Below are 17263 nucleotides of genomic sequence, written 5' to 3' on the forward strand. Positions count from 1 at the left end.
TATGATGGAGAAGAGGCTGTCACCCACCTCACCACAACCTCCTTTTAGGTAGCTGTGGAGAGCTGAAAGGTCTCTCTGAGCCTTCTCCAGACTAAACAATCCCAGTTCTCTCAGCCACTCCTCATAAGACCTGTGCTCCAGACCTTGTGCCAGCTTTGTTGCCCTTCTCTGGACACACTTCAGGGCCTCGATGTCTTCTTTGTAGTGACAGGCCCAAAACTGAACACAGTACAGCTTCACCAGAGCAGAGTACAGGGGGGATGATCACTTCCCTGCTCCTGTTGGCAGCACTATTTCTGATACCAGAATTTGAGCAGTTGCCATCACTGATAGAACAAAATTGGATGGTTGCTGGACGATTATCCAGTTTGTAAAGCCTTGGAACTGAGAAGTGATAAACTGTAGTATGACCCCATGGCAGGTGGACAACTGGTCTATTCCAGCTCAGTCATTTCCTGGTCTCCAAAAGAAAGATGTGCTTTATAGCAGAAAAAAAAAATTCTTCCAGTGAGACTTACTAGGGATGTTTCCAAAGGTTGAATATTCTCTACTCCTAGAAAACAGAAGTATGTTTATTAAGTACTCTAACAAAGTGCTTTAAGGAGCAAGGTCAATAAATGCTATGAAAAACAGCTATTAAGTTGTGGTGTAGTTTTCACAGCCTTTCTGGCCAAAATGCAAGTTGAAAGGTGCACTGATTTCAGCGTTGAGAAAATACAGCCATAAGAACTTCTGAATCTCTGCTGACAACCTAAAAAGTCTCACTTGCAGTGTACATAGGTGGAGGCTGTTAATTAGTAATATCCACTCCCAAATTTTCTTTTCAAGGTAACTGGTAAGTAGGAATTAAGCCCACCTGTTAGACGCAGTTCAAAAGAAAAGAAATGCAATACTGGCACCAAAGGAGTTAAACCATAAACATTCACTTTTTCTTTTTATTAAGAAAGCATGCACAAAAATAAACTTGTGAGACCACGCCCCTCTCTCCTTGACCCTTGACACAAAGCACTGTGGGCAGTACCACTGTGGAAGGGCCTGCAAGAACTTCCATGGCACGTTTGCATCCCTTCACTCCCTGCAGCTAGTACCAGTGTGGAGCTCCACATAGCCAACCCGATGCCTTCCCACACACTGACAATGCACATGTATTTCAGAGGCAGAGGAAGGAGGCTAATTTGCACACTGACCGGCGTGTATTTACATATGCAAACAAGGAGCAAATCATTATGCAGATGAGATAAATATGCAAATTGTGGGGACTTTCATATGCTGAAGGAGCTATCTTTCTTTTTTTCTTTCAGTGGTTTCAGATTTCCACAGGGCTGGCTCTGTGATATGCTCTGCAAAGCACTAACTGGCACCAACCATAGGCTGTATCTGGTGCCACATTCCACAGAAACCCAATCAGACATGCTTCCAAGTTGTATCATTACCATCCTGAGGCAGCATGGATAACAGATAATTCCATGCTGAAGTTGTCTATGGGATTCCTCATTTCTCCTGGACATACTCACTGATGAACTCCCCCTCAATACACACATTAAAAAAAAAAAAGAACATCCCACCGCCCCCCCTCCCCATTACAATGAGACTGTCCACATCCCTGACAAAGATCCAATTGATTTATCCCTACAGCAAATTTAAAAAGCAATTTTAGTTCCCCATCTTTCTTCAGTCAGAGCAGACGTTTTTACCTCCTCTTCCCCAGGTACGTCAAAGCCACCATGACATTTTACTTCTGTCTTGTTCCTTTCACTGATAAACAGCGAATAAGGGCTGGGGTAGGCTTTACAAAATACTAAAATTAAACAAGAGGTTTGACAGAACAGAGCCATACCAGAAAAAGAAAAGGTAACTCAGGACACAGCTTAGGGGAGGAGGAATTTCAATACTAACTCCTGCATCTGTTTTGCTTTCCTAATTTGCTGACAGAAACCATTAACTGGGATTTACATTCTATTCCATCATCTTCCTCAGCTGAACTGCAAGGAGTCTGACATACCCGTCCCCCTCTTTCTATACAATACTCTTTGGCTGTTCAGCTCTACTTCATCCCCTCTTCTAATGCATCTCTTACAAAAATCACTTCTAAGAAGCTCTCACTTACTCAACCAGAGGGTCTGAGCTCCTTGACCAGAAGTCTCCTGATTCACCTCCATTCTGAGCAGCAGCTTCCTCTTTCCACCATTAACCCAATCACAAAGTGGGGACCACTGAGAATTTACAGCAATGCAGCAAGGCTCCTGTTGCCACAAAGTCTCCAAAAAGGTACAAGGGTCAGAGGGCTAAGTAACAATTGAGCAAATACTGACTGTGTGAGAAAACTTTCAAGTTTGCATATGCAAGTAAGAGCCTCACTGCATACTTTGAAGAAAGGCTTAAAGGGGCAGGGGTGAAATTAAAAACTCTGGGAAACAAAATTTGCTGGATCACAACACCCTCGACTGATTCTTTTACCTGATGAGTATGTAGGCTTCACTTCCTTGGAGACTGCAAAAGGCAGAGCAGTCAGGATCTTCTCAAAATCACTCTTCGTCCTCACCAAGAGGCAGTGCATTCTGAAACCCAGTATCTCTGCTGAAACATCATTTTTCTACATTCTCCTTTTTCCAAACTCAGGTTTTTCCTCCCAGTTCAGCTTAGCTCTCCCAACTTAAGAAATTAACCTATTTGCACTTGGGATCTCTATTTCTTTTCTTGCTTTTCCCGCTGGTGTGAAACAGTTCACTGAGCTGAAATCACCCCTCCACAGTGTCCCTTTAGCCTCCTGACCTTTACAACATTTAAGAAATAACATAACTACAGACTCCTGGGGTCTACTAGACTCTCACTCAGCATCCAATACAACAGATTTACTGTCCGCTTTGAAGGGAAAGAGGGATTGCTAAATGCAAAATGACAGAGGCAGAGAAAGATGCACACAAGGATTCAGCCTTCTGAGGTCTTTTCGTGGCAGCAAGGACCTATCTTTCTGCCCTATACAGGGCACCACACAACAAGGTTTGATCTGATGCATCCGAGGCCACCAGAGGAGGGGAAGGGCTGTGCTCAATTATTGATAATAATAATAACAACAACAACAATAATAATAAACAAAAGAAGAAAAAAGATAAAACAGGACGCAATGAAAGATTATCTTCGGCAGCATCTTGCGGTGGCTTCTCTGGCGGAGATAGAGAATATATATCTATATACAGGCAAGATAGGAAGGCTGGAGACAGTGGTGTGGCACCATTCACCCCATATGCCCCTCCCCTCCCACGTCCTTCACAAAGGACGGGCTCTTAAGTCTGTAACTCGCTAGGTGATCAAGTCCCAGTCGAAATCATCAGGGATTTCCTCATTGGTGCCTGGAGGAGGCCCTGAAGGCCGAGGGACCAGATGATGAGCTGAGTAAAAAAACAGTTAAAAGAAAAAGAACAGTTAGAAGAAAAAATGTCATACTTCTTCAAAGTGGGCATTTGGTCAAAATAAACCATTAAGGGCACTGTGGACTTCTCTGTTTCAATAGTATATGCAATAACACTACTGGCATGAATTTCTCCCTGTCTGTCGGTAGTGTGCTATGAAATTCTCCAGAGCAGCTTCTACTGAGGTTAAAGCCTCAGCTTCCTTAACTCTCCCCACAGCTGACTGCTGATAAAATACAAAGGAACTTCAGCAACAGAAGCTTCTAATGTAATTTTGCCTTTGTCCAACCAACTGATGGTGACACAGGGCTAGAAGACCATTTATGTGAAGTGAATGAAATCAGGTCACTGAAATTCTAAAATCTATTAGAGCTATGGCACAGCCCTAATGAAGAGTCCTTGGCAGTCCAAGCACTTTCTCTACCCTGAGCGCTTCACTGGATTAGTGACTGTTTTGGGAGAAATGCAGAGAGCTTGAGAACCAGTTCTTAAATGTTCAGAGAGATAATATGCCTTACTATCACTTCTTACCTGGGCGATTATATCCTGGAGAGTCCTGGGTAGAAATCTGATACATCGGAGATGGACCGGAGAAGAGATGGGGAGGCTGGGGCTGACCATAGGAGTTCACTGTGAAATGAAATGAAACAAATTGTTAATGGTCTGGTCAGCTGTCCTAGCCCTGATTGGGCTGCATCTCAGCCACAGAGCAACTCACTCAAACACGCAGAATACTGAGATGTTCAGTTGTCTGGTCCTAACCAAAAGCTATGGCTCAGTTGAAGTTCTTGTTCTTGGCACCTGCAGGAGTTTCACTTATTATTTTAAAATAAACTTTTCATCTAGAAATGCCAGAAAATGGCTCACTGTTCACTATTTCTCATTGTTTACTACGAAGTCATTTAGTAAAAAAACTAGATGACACACACCATCACAGTTGCACCAAGATCATCTCTGCACTCTCCTTGGAGCATGTTCTTCTATTCCTTTTCCAGTCAGTCCTTCTCCAATATAGGCACAAAAGCTGTCTCCTTTACAGCTACTGCCACCTAGAACAGCAAGATTTCTACCTTGCCATTCTTTACTGTTGATTTTGTACCAAAACCCGTTCCTTCCCTTTTCTTTTTACAGGTTATTTAAATTAACCATTTAAATGCAATTCTTCCTGGAGAAGATGCTTTTTGGTAGGATGCATCACATAATGGTACACGTCAGCCACAGACACAGAACATCCTAATAATTTTTTACAAATAGAGGAGACTGATTTCATAGAATCATTGAATATCCTGAGTTGGAAGGGACCCACAAGGATCACTGAGACTAACTCCTGGCTCCACACAGAACCATCCAAAAATCAAACCATATGACTGGAAGCATTGTTTGCTTGAACTCCAGCAAGTTCAGTGCCATGATCACTTCCCTGGGGATCCTGTTCCAGTGCCGGATCACCTTCTCAGTGAAGAGCTTTTCCTTGACAACAAAACTGACTCTGCCCTGTCACAGCTTCACGCTGATTCCTATCGCTGGTCAACACCAACCCCTCCACTCCCTCTCATGAGAAAGCATGGCCATGATGACATCTTGCCTCAGCCTCCTCTTCTCTAGGCTGAACAAACCTAAGAACTGAATATAGTTTGTATAAACAGCTTCTGATAGAGCTGCTTGGTGCTATACTAACTACAAGGTAGCAAGAATTTTAGGGTATGTAGAGAATCAGACCTTCATTAACATGGCATTTTAGTTTCCCTCCAAATTACCTTGATTCATGGATTGCTCCTGTTTGCCACTGTTCAGGGCACAAGAATCAGAGATTCGAGGGGGCTGCTGAGGGCCGACCAGATGAGGGAGCTGACCAGTCTGGGTAAGGAAGTGATTAAGAGAGTCACAGAGATTGGCAATATGGTGTTGATCCAGTGTCCAGTTCTTCCGCTCTGCCTGGCGCAGACTCTCCATCAACTCTGCAAAGGATAAGGACAGTGTAAAAGACAGCAACTAAACTGCAGTCACTCCTGTTAAATCTTTTGTCTTCTCCTCCTAAGTCTCACTTTCTCCCCATAAACTCAACTTCATTATTTATGATCAGTCACTGATATAACGGAGAGCTTCTTTTTTAAGGTATTGTCTCACTGACTCGGGTATAAAAAAGGAGAAGTAGGAGGGAAAAATCCTCATTCACCTTCTGACATATTTTTATGAATTAATTTCTCTTGCCCCAAATCCCTACAGTGTTCAAGTGCTTTAGGGTCTTTAACAGGATCCATGAAGTAGGTTGCATGGAACAGCTGAGTCAATGAGAAAAATGAGACTTGCCAAAGTTAAGCTGAAAAAAAAAAAAAAGAGCTGCACTCCCAAATTCTAGATACTACAGTCCCTAGTCACTGAGTCACTAGGCCTCAGCACTAAGCCAATACTAACCTGAGAATTGGGAGTGCTCAATGCTAGACCAGTTCAGCCGGTTTACCATCTTGAAGCTCTCTTTCAGGGAATCAATGCTGGAGCACCAATCAGGGGGAAATGCTGTAATGAAATAGAAAAAATGTTATTCCAATACAGAACACCCTTTTCCTCCACCCTTAATACAAGATAACTGGCCACTTCAAAGATATTAATTCTGTAGTAGATAGAAATCTTTTTGCCCTTGGAAGACCAAGGGTAGTGCCTCCCTTTTCATTTAGCTCCTGAACTTATCCTGCATCCCTAAACAGAATCTCAAACTTAGTATGACCGTAGCCCTAATACGAAGGCAATTTCCTTCTCAGATTTCAATCATAACTGGCTATCATCCTTTTCTGCTCACTATGTAGGCAATTCTTAGGGGAATCTCACTTGTGGAATTTCTATCTGAGGATCCCCACTGCTCCATTTCTCCCAGCCGTTCTTTCCATGAGCCCTGACTCACCAAAGCCAGCACTGTTGACTGAAGCCTGTGACTGCTGCTGCTGCTGCTGCTGATGTGGCTGCTGCTGTGGGTGGGAGTGTGGGTGATGCTGATGCTGGTGGTAGCCTCCATGCTGCATTTGGGGAGGGTGCATGGACATCACTGGCGGAGGGCCATAACTTTCACCACCCTGCTGCTTTCCCCCTTGGGATGGGCAACCTTCTGGAGTTGGAGTGTGGAGTGGTGGAGCAGCACCCACTGCTGAGGGGCCCTGCTGTTGCTGCTGGTACATGTAGTAGTTGTGGTTGGAGGGCTGCATGTCACCAAGGAGAGAAGAGAAACCTGTGGGATGAAAGAGAGAGGAGGAAACTTTAAGAGCTGCCTGGATCAGACCATCTCTAATGTCACACTGAGGATGAGCAGTGTTATTTAAGAAGCTTTTGAAGTGCCCTCTAGAGGCTGCCAATAATTAGGACCTGCACAGTTAAGCTCTTAATGTGTTCCAGGTTCCATCAACAACAAAAGGCTCTACAAAGTCCCAGCAGAATTTAATTCCTTAGTGTTAATTTAAGTGTTTAAATACTTCTATGCCTCCATGGACTTCTATCTATATCTAGCTTCTATCTATATCTAGCAAGTAATGCATGCTTTCTGGAAATTTCATGCACATGTTGTTTTCCTAGAAATAACCACTAAGCAAACTTAAGCATTTAGAATATGGAGGTTGATAAATCTGATTTGTTGTTTCCAAAAGCTCCCTTCATAGTCTATCTTACAAGCAGTTTCATCTGAAACCCTCACAATTTTTCTCACACAGACCATTAGTGGCCATGCTTCCTACTGCTTCTATACACAGAGCACAGCACACGTATCAGGGCTCCTTTATTACTTTGATTCTTCCTGACTTTTTAGGTGTTATTATTTCTATTCTCTTCCACTACAGGTATCCCCTACATGCAAGAACATCATTTGTTCTCCATTCTTCCCCATATCAGGAGCTCTGCATATCTCTTACATCTGCTTCCCTGGTTTATTTTCTCCTTATGTTATGGAAATTCTAAGAAAAATTGCAGCGAAAGGCATTACTTGCCAGTAACCTCAGCTAACCATTCATTAGCTGACCCTCTGTAAAAGCAAGCCTAAGTTTTTCACTAGAGCCAAAATCAACCTTTAGACCTACTAACTGCAATGGAGCAAAAGGGTCAATATTATTCTGACTCCAAAAGGCCAATATCCAGACTCAAAGTTACCACCACAATTTCATCAAAAACTGCAAGTTTTCCAAGATGTTCTTACAGCTGTAGAAAAGCAGATCGTTGCTTAATTTTTAGAGACAGAGACACAGAGTGAGTCAAGGTTCTTCTCTACATTTGTGTAACCTTATTCTACAGCACCTCACACAACAGATTCCTACTAGTAATATCAAGCGCCACTTGATGAAAGCTTGTTATTATCTCACTGAAGTTACAAAATCAGGAGGCTCCTCCTAGAGTAACAAACTCTGCCTGCACTGTATGTTAGCTGAGAGCATAGGTGAAAGTCTCCTCTAATCACATATTCCTTTCTACACCAGACTAGTATTTAGAAGAATATCTAAAGATGAAGACAAAAATTGGAGACTCTCCAGAAGCGCTTTCTGTGGAAACACAGATCTCATCCCTACAGCAGTTATGCCTCCCAGTAGCTGCTCCCGCAGTAACAGAAATGTCAGCTATGAATGAAGTTATAGGCTCCCTCTCCCTCTCAAAGTTCAGTTCTCCAAGACTATGTACAATTCTGCTTTTAAAGGATCTTCGCAATGATAACTTCTCATTTTCCTTTTGGGGAAATTCCACTGCCTACATGAAAAAATCCTCCTCCTCTTACATTTTCTAGCCCGACAGATTGTCAGTACTTCTCAGACAAGCTATTCTTCAAGGTCTTCATTTTCATATGCTTCTACTTTAAATATTTGCTTCTGTATTAGGATACGGTATTTTTAAATCATTATCCTTTTCATTCTAAGCAAATCAGTGAGGTGCAATAAAGAAAGGACATGCAGATTTCTTATTTGCCTCTGACAGAACCAATTACAACACACCAAAGAAGCTTTGCTCCTAAAAGAAGAAAGATCTGAGACATACCAAGGATAGATGAGTGGACAAGACTATGCAAACAGATATCTGCCCATTTCACATGGTCCTTATGGTTACTCACCGTGCTGAGAGGAAGATGATTTCTCCAGCATGGATTTGTAGAGATTTCGGAAGGACCAGCTAAGATCCTGAAAGTTGATCTCAGAATAGGAGAACTTGAAGTCGTGGTTGGCACTGTACAGTGGGGGGGGTACATCGGCCCCTTCACGGCCCTGTCCCCCTGCTACAGTAGAGGCAACATCCACAGGCCCTGCAGACTGCTAAAAGGACCACAGATGACAGAAATTAGGCCTTTATTTTATACTAGATTTTTAACTTCCTGACAGGGCCCAGAAACTACATACAGATAGAACATACACTGCTATCTCATATCACTTAGCTCATCTTGCAGTAAGCAGGTTTTTCACAAAAGCTATTTCCCTTGAGGACAGTTAACCATCACCCTCATCCTGCAGCATATTGGTTCCAGCATATTCTTCAGCTCTCTAATACCATTATGCCTTTACCTTTATCCCCATTCAGCCCTTTCTTAAATATCACTTCCTCCACTATCTTCTGTCTGATCGATTTTAACTTCTTCCCTTTTTAATTTTTTCCCCTCTGCCTCGCCATTTTTCACTATTCCCTCTTTTCTCACCACTCCACTTTTCCATTCAAGCACCCCTCGCTCTTTTCTCCTCCTTCTTTCACACTTCTTAAGGTTCTCCACTGCTCACCTGACTGTAGTTGGCAATGGGGGCAGTGCTCTGGAGTGACAGCTGAGGGGTAGCCTCAGGTGGCAAAGAGGCTTCTGTGCTGACTGGAACAGCCCCTCGGGGGCTCTTACTTGCCTCCTGTTCTGGGGAGTCTTGTGGTATCTGTGGATGGGGAAGAGAGTAAGAACCCAAATGAAATAACAGATGGAGAAGTGAAACTGCAGATGAGAAACCAGTTCCCCTACTGTAGTTCATGGCTTAGAAAGCAGGAGAACTAGGCCATAGTCACTGAAGAGACAAGACAATGAACTTTAAACATAATTATATTTTGCTACTGAACAGCAGTAACAATGGCCAATGAGCACAATATACACATTAATCCTCCTCATCTATATATGCTGCCCCCCCAGGAGTGCTGGAAGAACTTCTTCGAACAAGAATGGAACTTGCACTACTGCTCCATGCTCTCAGGAAACAGTAACACTCACATCATCATCAGGAGGATGCCGCCTCTTGCGAGATATATCTGGACACGTATCTATTGTCCAATAAGAGCCCTGAAAAAAAGACCCACTGGTGAATGAATGACTGCAGTATTAAATCAGAGAGCTTTCTACAGCAGTGGGTTACTGAGTCAAATAATGCAGCACCAACTAAGTAACAGAACCACACTGAATATCAGACAACCAAGAATTGGAAGAGATTGCATTGTGTTGTATTGAACAATGATGCTATCCACTTTCGTCACTCCAAGAGCAAAAGATGTCTTGATCCAAGTTGGACCAACACTTTGGGGCCTGTAAGTTCTCCTTCAGTGTCTCCTCACAGCACGTAATTTTTATTGGACTAACTCAGTGTTCAGACTGGGCAAAAAGAACTACAAGGACCCCCTTTTCCATACTTGTGAGACTCCATTTTGAGTACCGTGCCCACTTGAGTCTTTCCTGTGCAAGAAAGACATTAACATATAAGAATGGAGCCAAAGGAGGTCCACCATGATGACAGGAAACTTAAACACATGATGTAAACACATTTCACACAGATATGTTTCAGTCAGAGAATGGGAAGCTAAGGGAACCTAGCGACTGTATTTACTACTGCTTCCCTTTCTGCCTACATTTCAGGTTTCAAATTCCAACAATCAGTTAGAAAGGGCAATTCTTGCACATTCCATGCAGTTTTAAATGGTTTGGCCAGGAGCACTCGGATTTCTTACCTTCCCCGGATCATCCCTTGGTCGAGGCACTTTCCGAAAACACTTATTCAGAGAGAGGTTATGACGAATTGAGTTCTGAAGAGAGATTGAGAGACAAAGGTAAGTGCTGTAACAAAAATGTACAGCTTTCTGTGTACATTCAAGAATGGGTAAAGAAAACAGAAGGGTGATGCATACTCAAATGCACAATATATACCCACAGTAGGGTAGAGCAGAAGCTGAGGAAATCAGAGGAATTTATCAGGCTGAGTAACATGCAGACAAACCATCTATACATATATAGAAGGTACTACAAAAATACTATCAGTGTGATGGAGAGGCTGTAGCGATGTGGGTTTTGTGGGTGGTGATTTTTGTCTTGCTGTTTTTTTCCCCAGGGTCCTACTTACAGGGCTGCCACATACATACAACAAAAATCTCAAAGAAAATGGGACTTCCATTTCAGTTCATTTCTTCTCTGGTCACCTTATTTTCACGTGTGTTTTCTTTTTGCTCAGTGAACATATTTGGCACAAAAATAAGAAAATAAAGTCCATTTATTAGACAGAAAGAGCAGTTTAGCTATTGAAGTCCTTACCTTCCAACCAATACCAGCATTTTTGTAGTAGGGAAAGTTGTCACAGATCCAACGGTAAATCTCACTAAGTGTCATCTTTTTGGCAGGGGATGAGTTGATTGCATATGTGATCAGAGTGGCGTAGCTGTAACGTGGCTTGCCATCTTGATGCACTGCAGCCTCATCCTTACTGAGAGTAGCATTGGGATCTGTTGGTGAGCCTGGAGGACACTTTCGGGCAGCCCCTGGAGGTCCTGCTTGTGACGAACCCCCTAATTTTTCAATAGTAGCTCTTAAAGTAAGCTGTGGGAGCCAGTCTATGGAAGTGAGGCTGCTTTCCAGGTCAGAGGCCATGATACTGGAAGCAGCTATATCTGTGAGGAGACAGAAGGAGAAAGGGATCTCCAGAGATACAACCAAGATGAACCATAAGAACAGAAATATACATTTGCATTCCTCTTCTACTTCTTCCCCTATTAAAAAACACCTGAGTGAAGATCATCCTACTTGATATACCTTATTAACAGCCAAATATAATAATCAAAAAAGGCCTATCTCCACATCCTCTGGAGGGCCACCCTTGCTGATAATAGCTAGGAAAGTGCTGATGATAACTGCTTGTACAGTCTTATCCAGAGCATCTCAACTGTTCTCAGGTGAACAACGAAGATTTATTTAAAGGAAGTAGACTATCTTCTGCAGCTGTATCGCATTCCCTCCTTTACTATCTAAGCAATATAACCTTGAGACCTTCAGCAAGATTACATTATAATCCAGTAGTTTTTTTGCATCAGGTAAGAGGAGAATCATACCTAAAAGGGAATACTCCTTCACACCATATCCAAACAACAATGGATCTAATGATCTAATTAAGGTCTTCTGGAGAAGCCAGGACTGTGACCATCTTAATTTGGGAGAAATTAATTTCTCTCTAAGGCCAAAACTGTTATTTTTGTTTGTTTGTTTGTTTTTGCATCAGGCAACATTATAATTAATACTATTCCTTAGAGCCAGGATTATGTATCTCATTTTAAACACCAAGATTACGCATAACACTATATACAGATAATTACAACTACCATGTTAAAGTATATGCAGACCATATTAAGCTTGTAATAGTTACACTTTCGCCTACTATAACCAATTCGACCTAAATATACATATCATTAGGTCTTGCTTAATTCACAATATAACAAGAAATTGTTTTCCCCAAATCTGAGACACAAGAAAAACAGCCCTATCCACGCTCACACACAGTACAGAAATAGACTCATGATCTTTTCTCTCATAAATATTACATATTTCCCTCATGAAGTAAGATACATCTGTCCAACATGACTAGCACTTGTACCCAGGATGTTGTATTTAATTATTTTATAAGAGAAAATATTTAATAGTACAAACATGTATACATTTGCACACTCAGTACACAAGTTTGTATGCTGTCTTTTGTAGTAGTCATGGCATTATAAATATCATTATTCTTACTTGCAATTGGCTCCATCTCTTTAAGTTTGGACCAAGCTAGCTTCCACAGCCAAAAACTGCACTATTCTGCACTTATTCTTTTCAAAAATAGAAGAACAAAGTCTTAAAAGGCTGCAAGTTTTACATCTGCCACTTTGGAAATTAATCATTGTTAAAAATTAGACAATACTATACCACTGCATGCTAGTAATTACAAAAGTTAAATTCCTAACCACATGCATACACATACCTACATCGTCATGTAACAAATTACCCACACACATACATCTAGGAGAGAAAGACTAACATCAACATATTCCACTTCTGAAAAATTCTTTACACAACACCTTCCACCCAAGCCCATCACTCATCTGAGCAAATCAGATGAGACAGGGAGACACCCATCTGTGCCAGTAACAAATAGACATTAGTTCTAAAAATAGGTATTTGTCAATAACACAGTGTGGATGGACCCAACAGGAGCTCCTCGTTCTTCCCGTACAACCATATGCATTATACAGAATTATAGAATGGCTGAGGTTAGCAGGGCTCTGAGTCCATTTGCTCCAAACCTACAGCAGGGTGCCCAAAATCATACCCAGGAAGCTTATGAAGATCTCCAAGAAAGAAACCTCTCATCCTCTCCAGGCAACCTGTGCCAATGCTCCGTTATCCACACAGCACAGAATTGCTTCCTGATGTTCAGAGTATTCCAGTTTGTGTCCACTGCCTCTTGTTCTGGCACTAGTCTTCACTGACAAGAGCCTGGCTCTATCACCTTTGAACTCTCCTTTCAGGCATTTAGAGACCTCCCCAAACCTTCTCTTCTCCAGGCTGAACAGTCCCAGCTCTCTCAGCCTCTCCTCATAAAAGAGGCACCCTTCATCATCTCGATGGCTCTTTGTTAGACTCTCTCCACTATGCGCGTGTCCCTCTTATACTGGGGATCCCAGAACTGGATCAGCACTGGGTGCAGCCTCACAAGTGCTGAGAAGAGAAGAATCACAGAATCACAGAATTGCAGGGGCTGGAAGGGACCTGTAGAGAACACTGAGTCCACCCCCCTGCCAAAGCAGGCCCCCTACAGCAGGCTGCACAGGTAGGCATCCAGGCAGGTCTTGAATTTCTCAAAAGAAGGGGAACCCACAACCTCCCTGGGTAGCCTGTTCCAGTGCTCTGGCACTATCACTGTGAAGAAGTTCCTTTGCATATTGGTGCAGAACTTCCTATGCTCCATTTTACAGCCATTTCCCCAGTTCGCTCAGCCTTTCCTCATAGGGGAGATGCCAGGGGAGGGCCTGCAATCATCTTTGTGGCCCTCTGCTGGACTCCCTCCAAGAGATCCCTATCTTTTTTATATAGGGGAGCCCAGAACTGAACACAATAATCCAAGTGAGGCCTGACCAGGGCAGAGTAGAGGAGGAGGATCACCTTCCTTGACCTGCTGGTTACACTCCTTTTAATGCATCCCAAGATCCCATTGGCTTTCTTGGCCACCAGGGCACACTGCTGGCTCATTGCCAGCCTGTCATCCACCAGGATCCCCCAGGTCCTTCTCCACAGAGCTCCTCTCCAGCAGGTCGTGCCTCAACCTCTACTGATACCCACGATTATTCCTTCCCAGGTGTAAGGAACACACTTGCTTTTCTTAAACCTCATCTGGTTTCTTGCTGCCCAACTCTCCAGTCTGTCCAGGTCTTGCTGAACAGCAGCACAGCCTTCAGGCGTGTCAGCCACTCCTCCCAGCTTTGTTTAATTGGTGTACTTGCTGAGGTGGACACTAAACCCTCATCAAGTCATCGATAAAGATACTGAACAAGACTGGACCCAGCACCGACCCCTGGGGAACACCTCTAGTCCCAGATCAAGGAAGATTCACCTCTCATGACCTGCTGGCAATACTTTGCCTAATACAGCCAAGAATGCCTTTAGCTTTCTCAGCAGGAAGGGCAACTTGGCGTCCATCAGGGTTCCCAGATCCTTTTCTGCAGAACTACTTTCCAGATGGGTGCTTCCAGCATACCCTGGTGATCAGGATTGTTTTCTCCAACACATTCATGGGCATTAAACTTTTCATTTTCATGCAAGTGCTCATCACTTTTCAGAGATTAAAAATCCATCACATGACATCAACAAAATCCATCCCCCAACTACCAAAAGCAGTTGTACCAATGCACCGGGCTCAGAAAACAAATTCTAATTGCACAGCTAATGTTATAATTCACACTCCAGTGATACGGAGTCTGAAAAGTTAAACAGAAACACTACAGTATCTGTAACGGGTGGAAAAAATTTTTCTTTCTGTGAAGGAAAAACCCAACTGCTTCTAACCTAGCTATATATTCATCTGCCACAGTACCATAGTTGATAGCAATGACTACTAACTGTACCTAACTAGAAAATCAGGGCTGCAAAAGGGTTTCTGTTATATGCCTGGGAAGATCACAGAGCAGATCTAATGAGCATGTGTGAGATGTGGGATGATCCAAGATGGGACTGCACAGCTTCACAAAAGGTAGATCGTGTCTGATCAGTCTGGTGGTTTTCTATGGTGGAGTGAGAGCATCAGTACACAGAGGAAGGGCAACTCGTCTATCAGGACCTGTGGCAGCAAGGCCTCTGACGTGGTCCCACACCACAATCTTTATCTCTAAATTGGAGAGAGATGTATTTAAAGGCAGGACTATTACGTGGATAAAGAACTGGTTGGAATGTCACAGCCAGAGTGCTGTAGTCAACAGATCTATGTCCAGGTGGAAACTGGTCACAAGTGGTGTCCCCCAGGACTAAGTCTTGGGACCAGTCCTCTTCAACATCTTTATCAATCACTTAGACAGTGAGATTAAGCGTACCCTCAGTAAGTTCGCTGATGATACTAAGTGGAACAGTTGATCTAATCAAAAGAAAGGATGCTATTCAGAAGAACCTGAACAGACTTGAAAAGTGAACATATAAGAAACAAATGAAGCTCACCAAGGGTAAGTGCAAGGTATTACACTTGGGTCATAACAATCACATATGTAGACAGACCTGGAGAACTCAATGAAAGCAGCCCTGTGGAAAAAGACTTGAGGGTCCTGGTGGGCAAAAAGCTGGACATGAACCAGCAGCATGCACTTGCAGCTTGGAAGGCCAACTGTATCTATCTGGGTTGCAACAAAAGTAGGGTGGCCAGCAGGGCAAGGGAAATTGTTTCCCTCTAATCTGCCCTCTTGAGGCCCTGGGCCTTCAGCACAAGAAGGATGGGGAGGAGGTCCAGAGGAGGGTGATAGATACAAAAAAAGGTTAGAGTTGGGCAAGGTTAGCTTGGAGAAAGCTCCAGACACATCTTACTATGGCCTTCCAGTACTTAAAGGGGCTGATAAGCAGGAAGAAGACCTATTTTTCACATAGTTTGCTCATGAGAAGACAAATAGGAATGGCTTTAAACTAAAAGAGGGAAATACTAGGTTAGATGTTAGGAAAAGTATTTACTCAGAGGGTAGTAAGGCTCTGAAACAGACGGCTCAGAGAAGTTGTAGATACTCCTGTTCCTAGACGCATTCAAGGCCAGGTTGGATTGAGCCCAGGACAACCTGATCCAGTGGATGACAATCCTGACTGAGCAATGGAGAGCCAGCGGTAGAATTGGGTGGTCTTTCAGGTCCCTTCCAACACACGACATTCTGTGATTCTGTGTCTCCTACAGACTCTGACAGAATCAGTGCTGTGATCACTTTGCTGGGGAGCCTGTTCCAGTGTCTGACCACCCCTTCTCGGTGAGGAGCCTTTTCTTAATATCCAATCTGAACCTCTCCTGAATAAAGATCACCTCAACCAAAAAGTGCTGCTCTCAAATATTAATAAATAAATAAATGCAGTGTTAATACTCCTTCCCAAATTATACAAGGGTAAAGGAACAACGTATTTTTATACAGATTCTGGGGGCATGGAAAAATATTGCTGATCTATAAATTTAACTGAAATACAGCTAAACTTGCGTGGTAATTTTACTTGTACAGTCTTCACAAAAACTATTATTCTGATGAACTTTGGAGAAAACAAAAATAAACTAATGTCAGCTGAATGCTAAATTTTTAAGCAAGCCTCATAAAATTAAATTTTCACAGGGGAATCACAGAACAAATCATCTTATCACATGCATATTAAACTACTATGAAACATCAGCTGAAGCTATTTTAGTACTGATTTGTATTGCTAGCACAAGTTTACCAGTCAACCTCCCCAACATTCATGTTACTTTTAAGACAAGCACAGATATTAAAAAGATGAAGTTATAAAAGTCTATGACAGACTGAAATACCAATTTGAAAGAACAGAATTTTAAAAAATAATAGAATTTTCAGAAACAAATGAAACAATGAGTTTCCATAAAGCTTCAGATTAGCCCAGGCTAAGTCAGTAGAATATTTGGAATGGTCAGATATGCAGTAGAACTTAAGGTTGATAGGCAACGCATTAACTGACAAATATACATGCATTTCTGTATTAGTGTAGAACATCTTTGTCAAGGAGGGTGTCAGGTTAAAACTGGGTCCTATTATATCCACACTAAGAATCTGATTTTTTTAATACCCTGGTTTATAAAACTCTTCGACAAGAAAACAAAATCTACGAAGCTTAAATAACAATTTAAAAGTTATTCTAACATCATGGGTACACATAAGATAACAGGAGGCACCACTTTTGGAGCAGTTCTCATAAAATATATAATAAAATATATACTATAGTTAATGTTATATGCAACAAAACATTTCAACGTTTAATATTTTTTTATTAAAATGGTAATAAAAAAAAGAGCAACAAAAACAAAGCTAGTGGGATATCTGACCTTGTTTTTGTGAAACCAAAGCATCAGCCCTATTTTATGGCAGTGGCTGCAACTCTTTGTGAGTTCTCAAGGTGC

The 17263-nt window shown here is 42.4% G+C and overlaps 1 protein-coding gene across 7 annotated transcripts in view; it reads right to left on the minus strand.

The window, feature by feature from the left end:
* Positions 1–907: 907 nt before the first annotated feature.
* Positions 908–17263, minus strand: part of FOXJ2 (forkhead box J2) — a 34897-nt gene continuing 18541 nt past the window's right edge. For 6 of the 7 annotated variants that reach the window (XM_090148479.1, XM_090148474.1, XM_090148466.1 and 3 more), the window contains 10 exons: positions 10912–11264; positions 10335–10409; positions 9607–9675; positions 9140–9280; positions 8485–8683; positions 6310–6630; positions 5826–5927; positions 5168–5368; positions 3942–4040; positions 908–3389 (listed from right to left, as the gene is read on the minus strand). In XM_090148479.1, coding sequence (XP_090004605.1) covers positions 3301–3389; positions 3942–4040; positions 5168–5368; positions 5826–5927; positions 6310–6630; positions 8485–8683; positions 9140–9280; positions 9607–9675; positions 10335–10409; positions 10912–11244 — 1629 coding nt within the window. In that variant the 5' untranslated portion in view covers positions 11245–11264 and the 3' untranslated portion in view covers positions 908–3300. Of the gene's footprint in view, positions 3390–3941; positions 4041–5167; positions 5369–5825; positions 5928–6309; positions 6631–8484; positions 8684–9139; positions 9281–9606; positions 9676–10334; positions 10410–10911; positions 11265–17263 lie in introns of those variants that run through there. The other variant, XM_090148446.1, reaches the window with a different exon arrangement.

Source organism: Phasianus colchicus, chromosome 1, assembly GCF_987193195.1.
Source record: "Phasianus colchicus chromosome 1, bPhaCol1.hap1.1, whole genome shotgun sequence".
Classification (NCBI taxonomy): Eukaryota; Metazoa; Chordata; class Aves; order Galliformes; family Phasianidae; genus Phasianus; species Phasianus colchicus.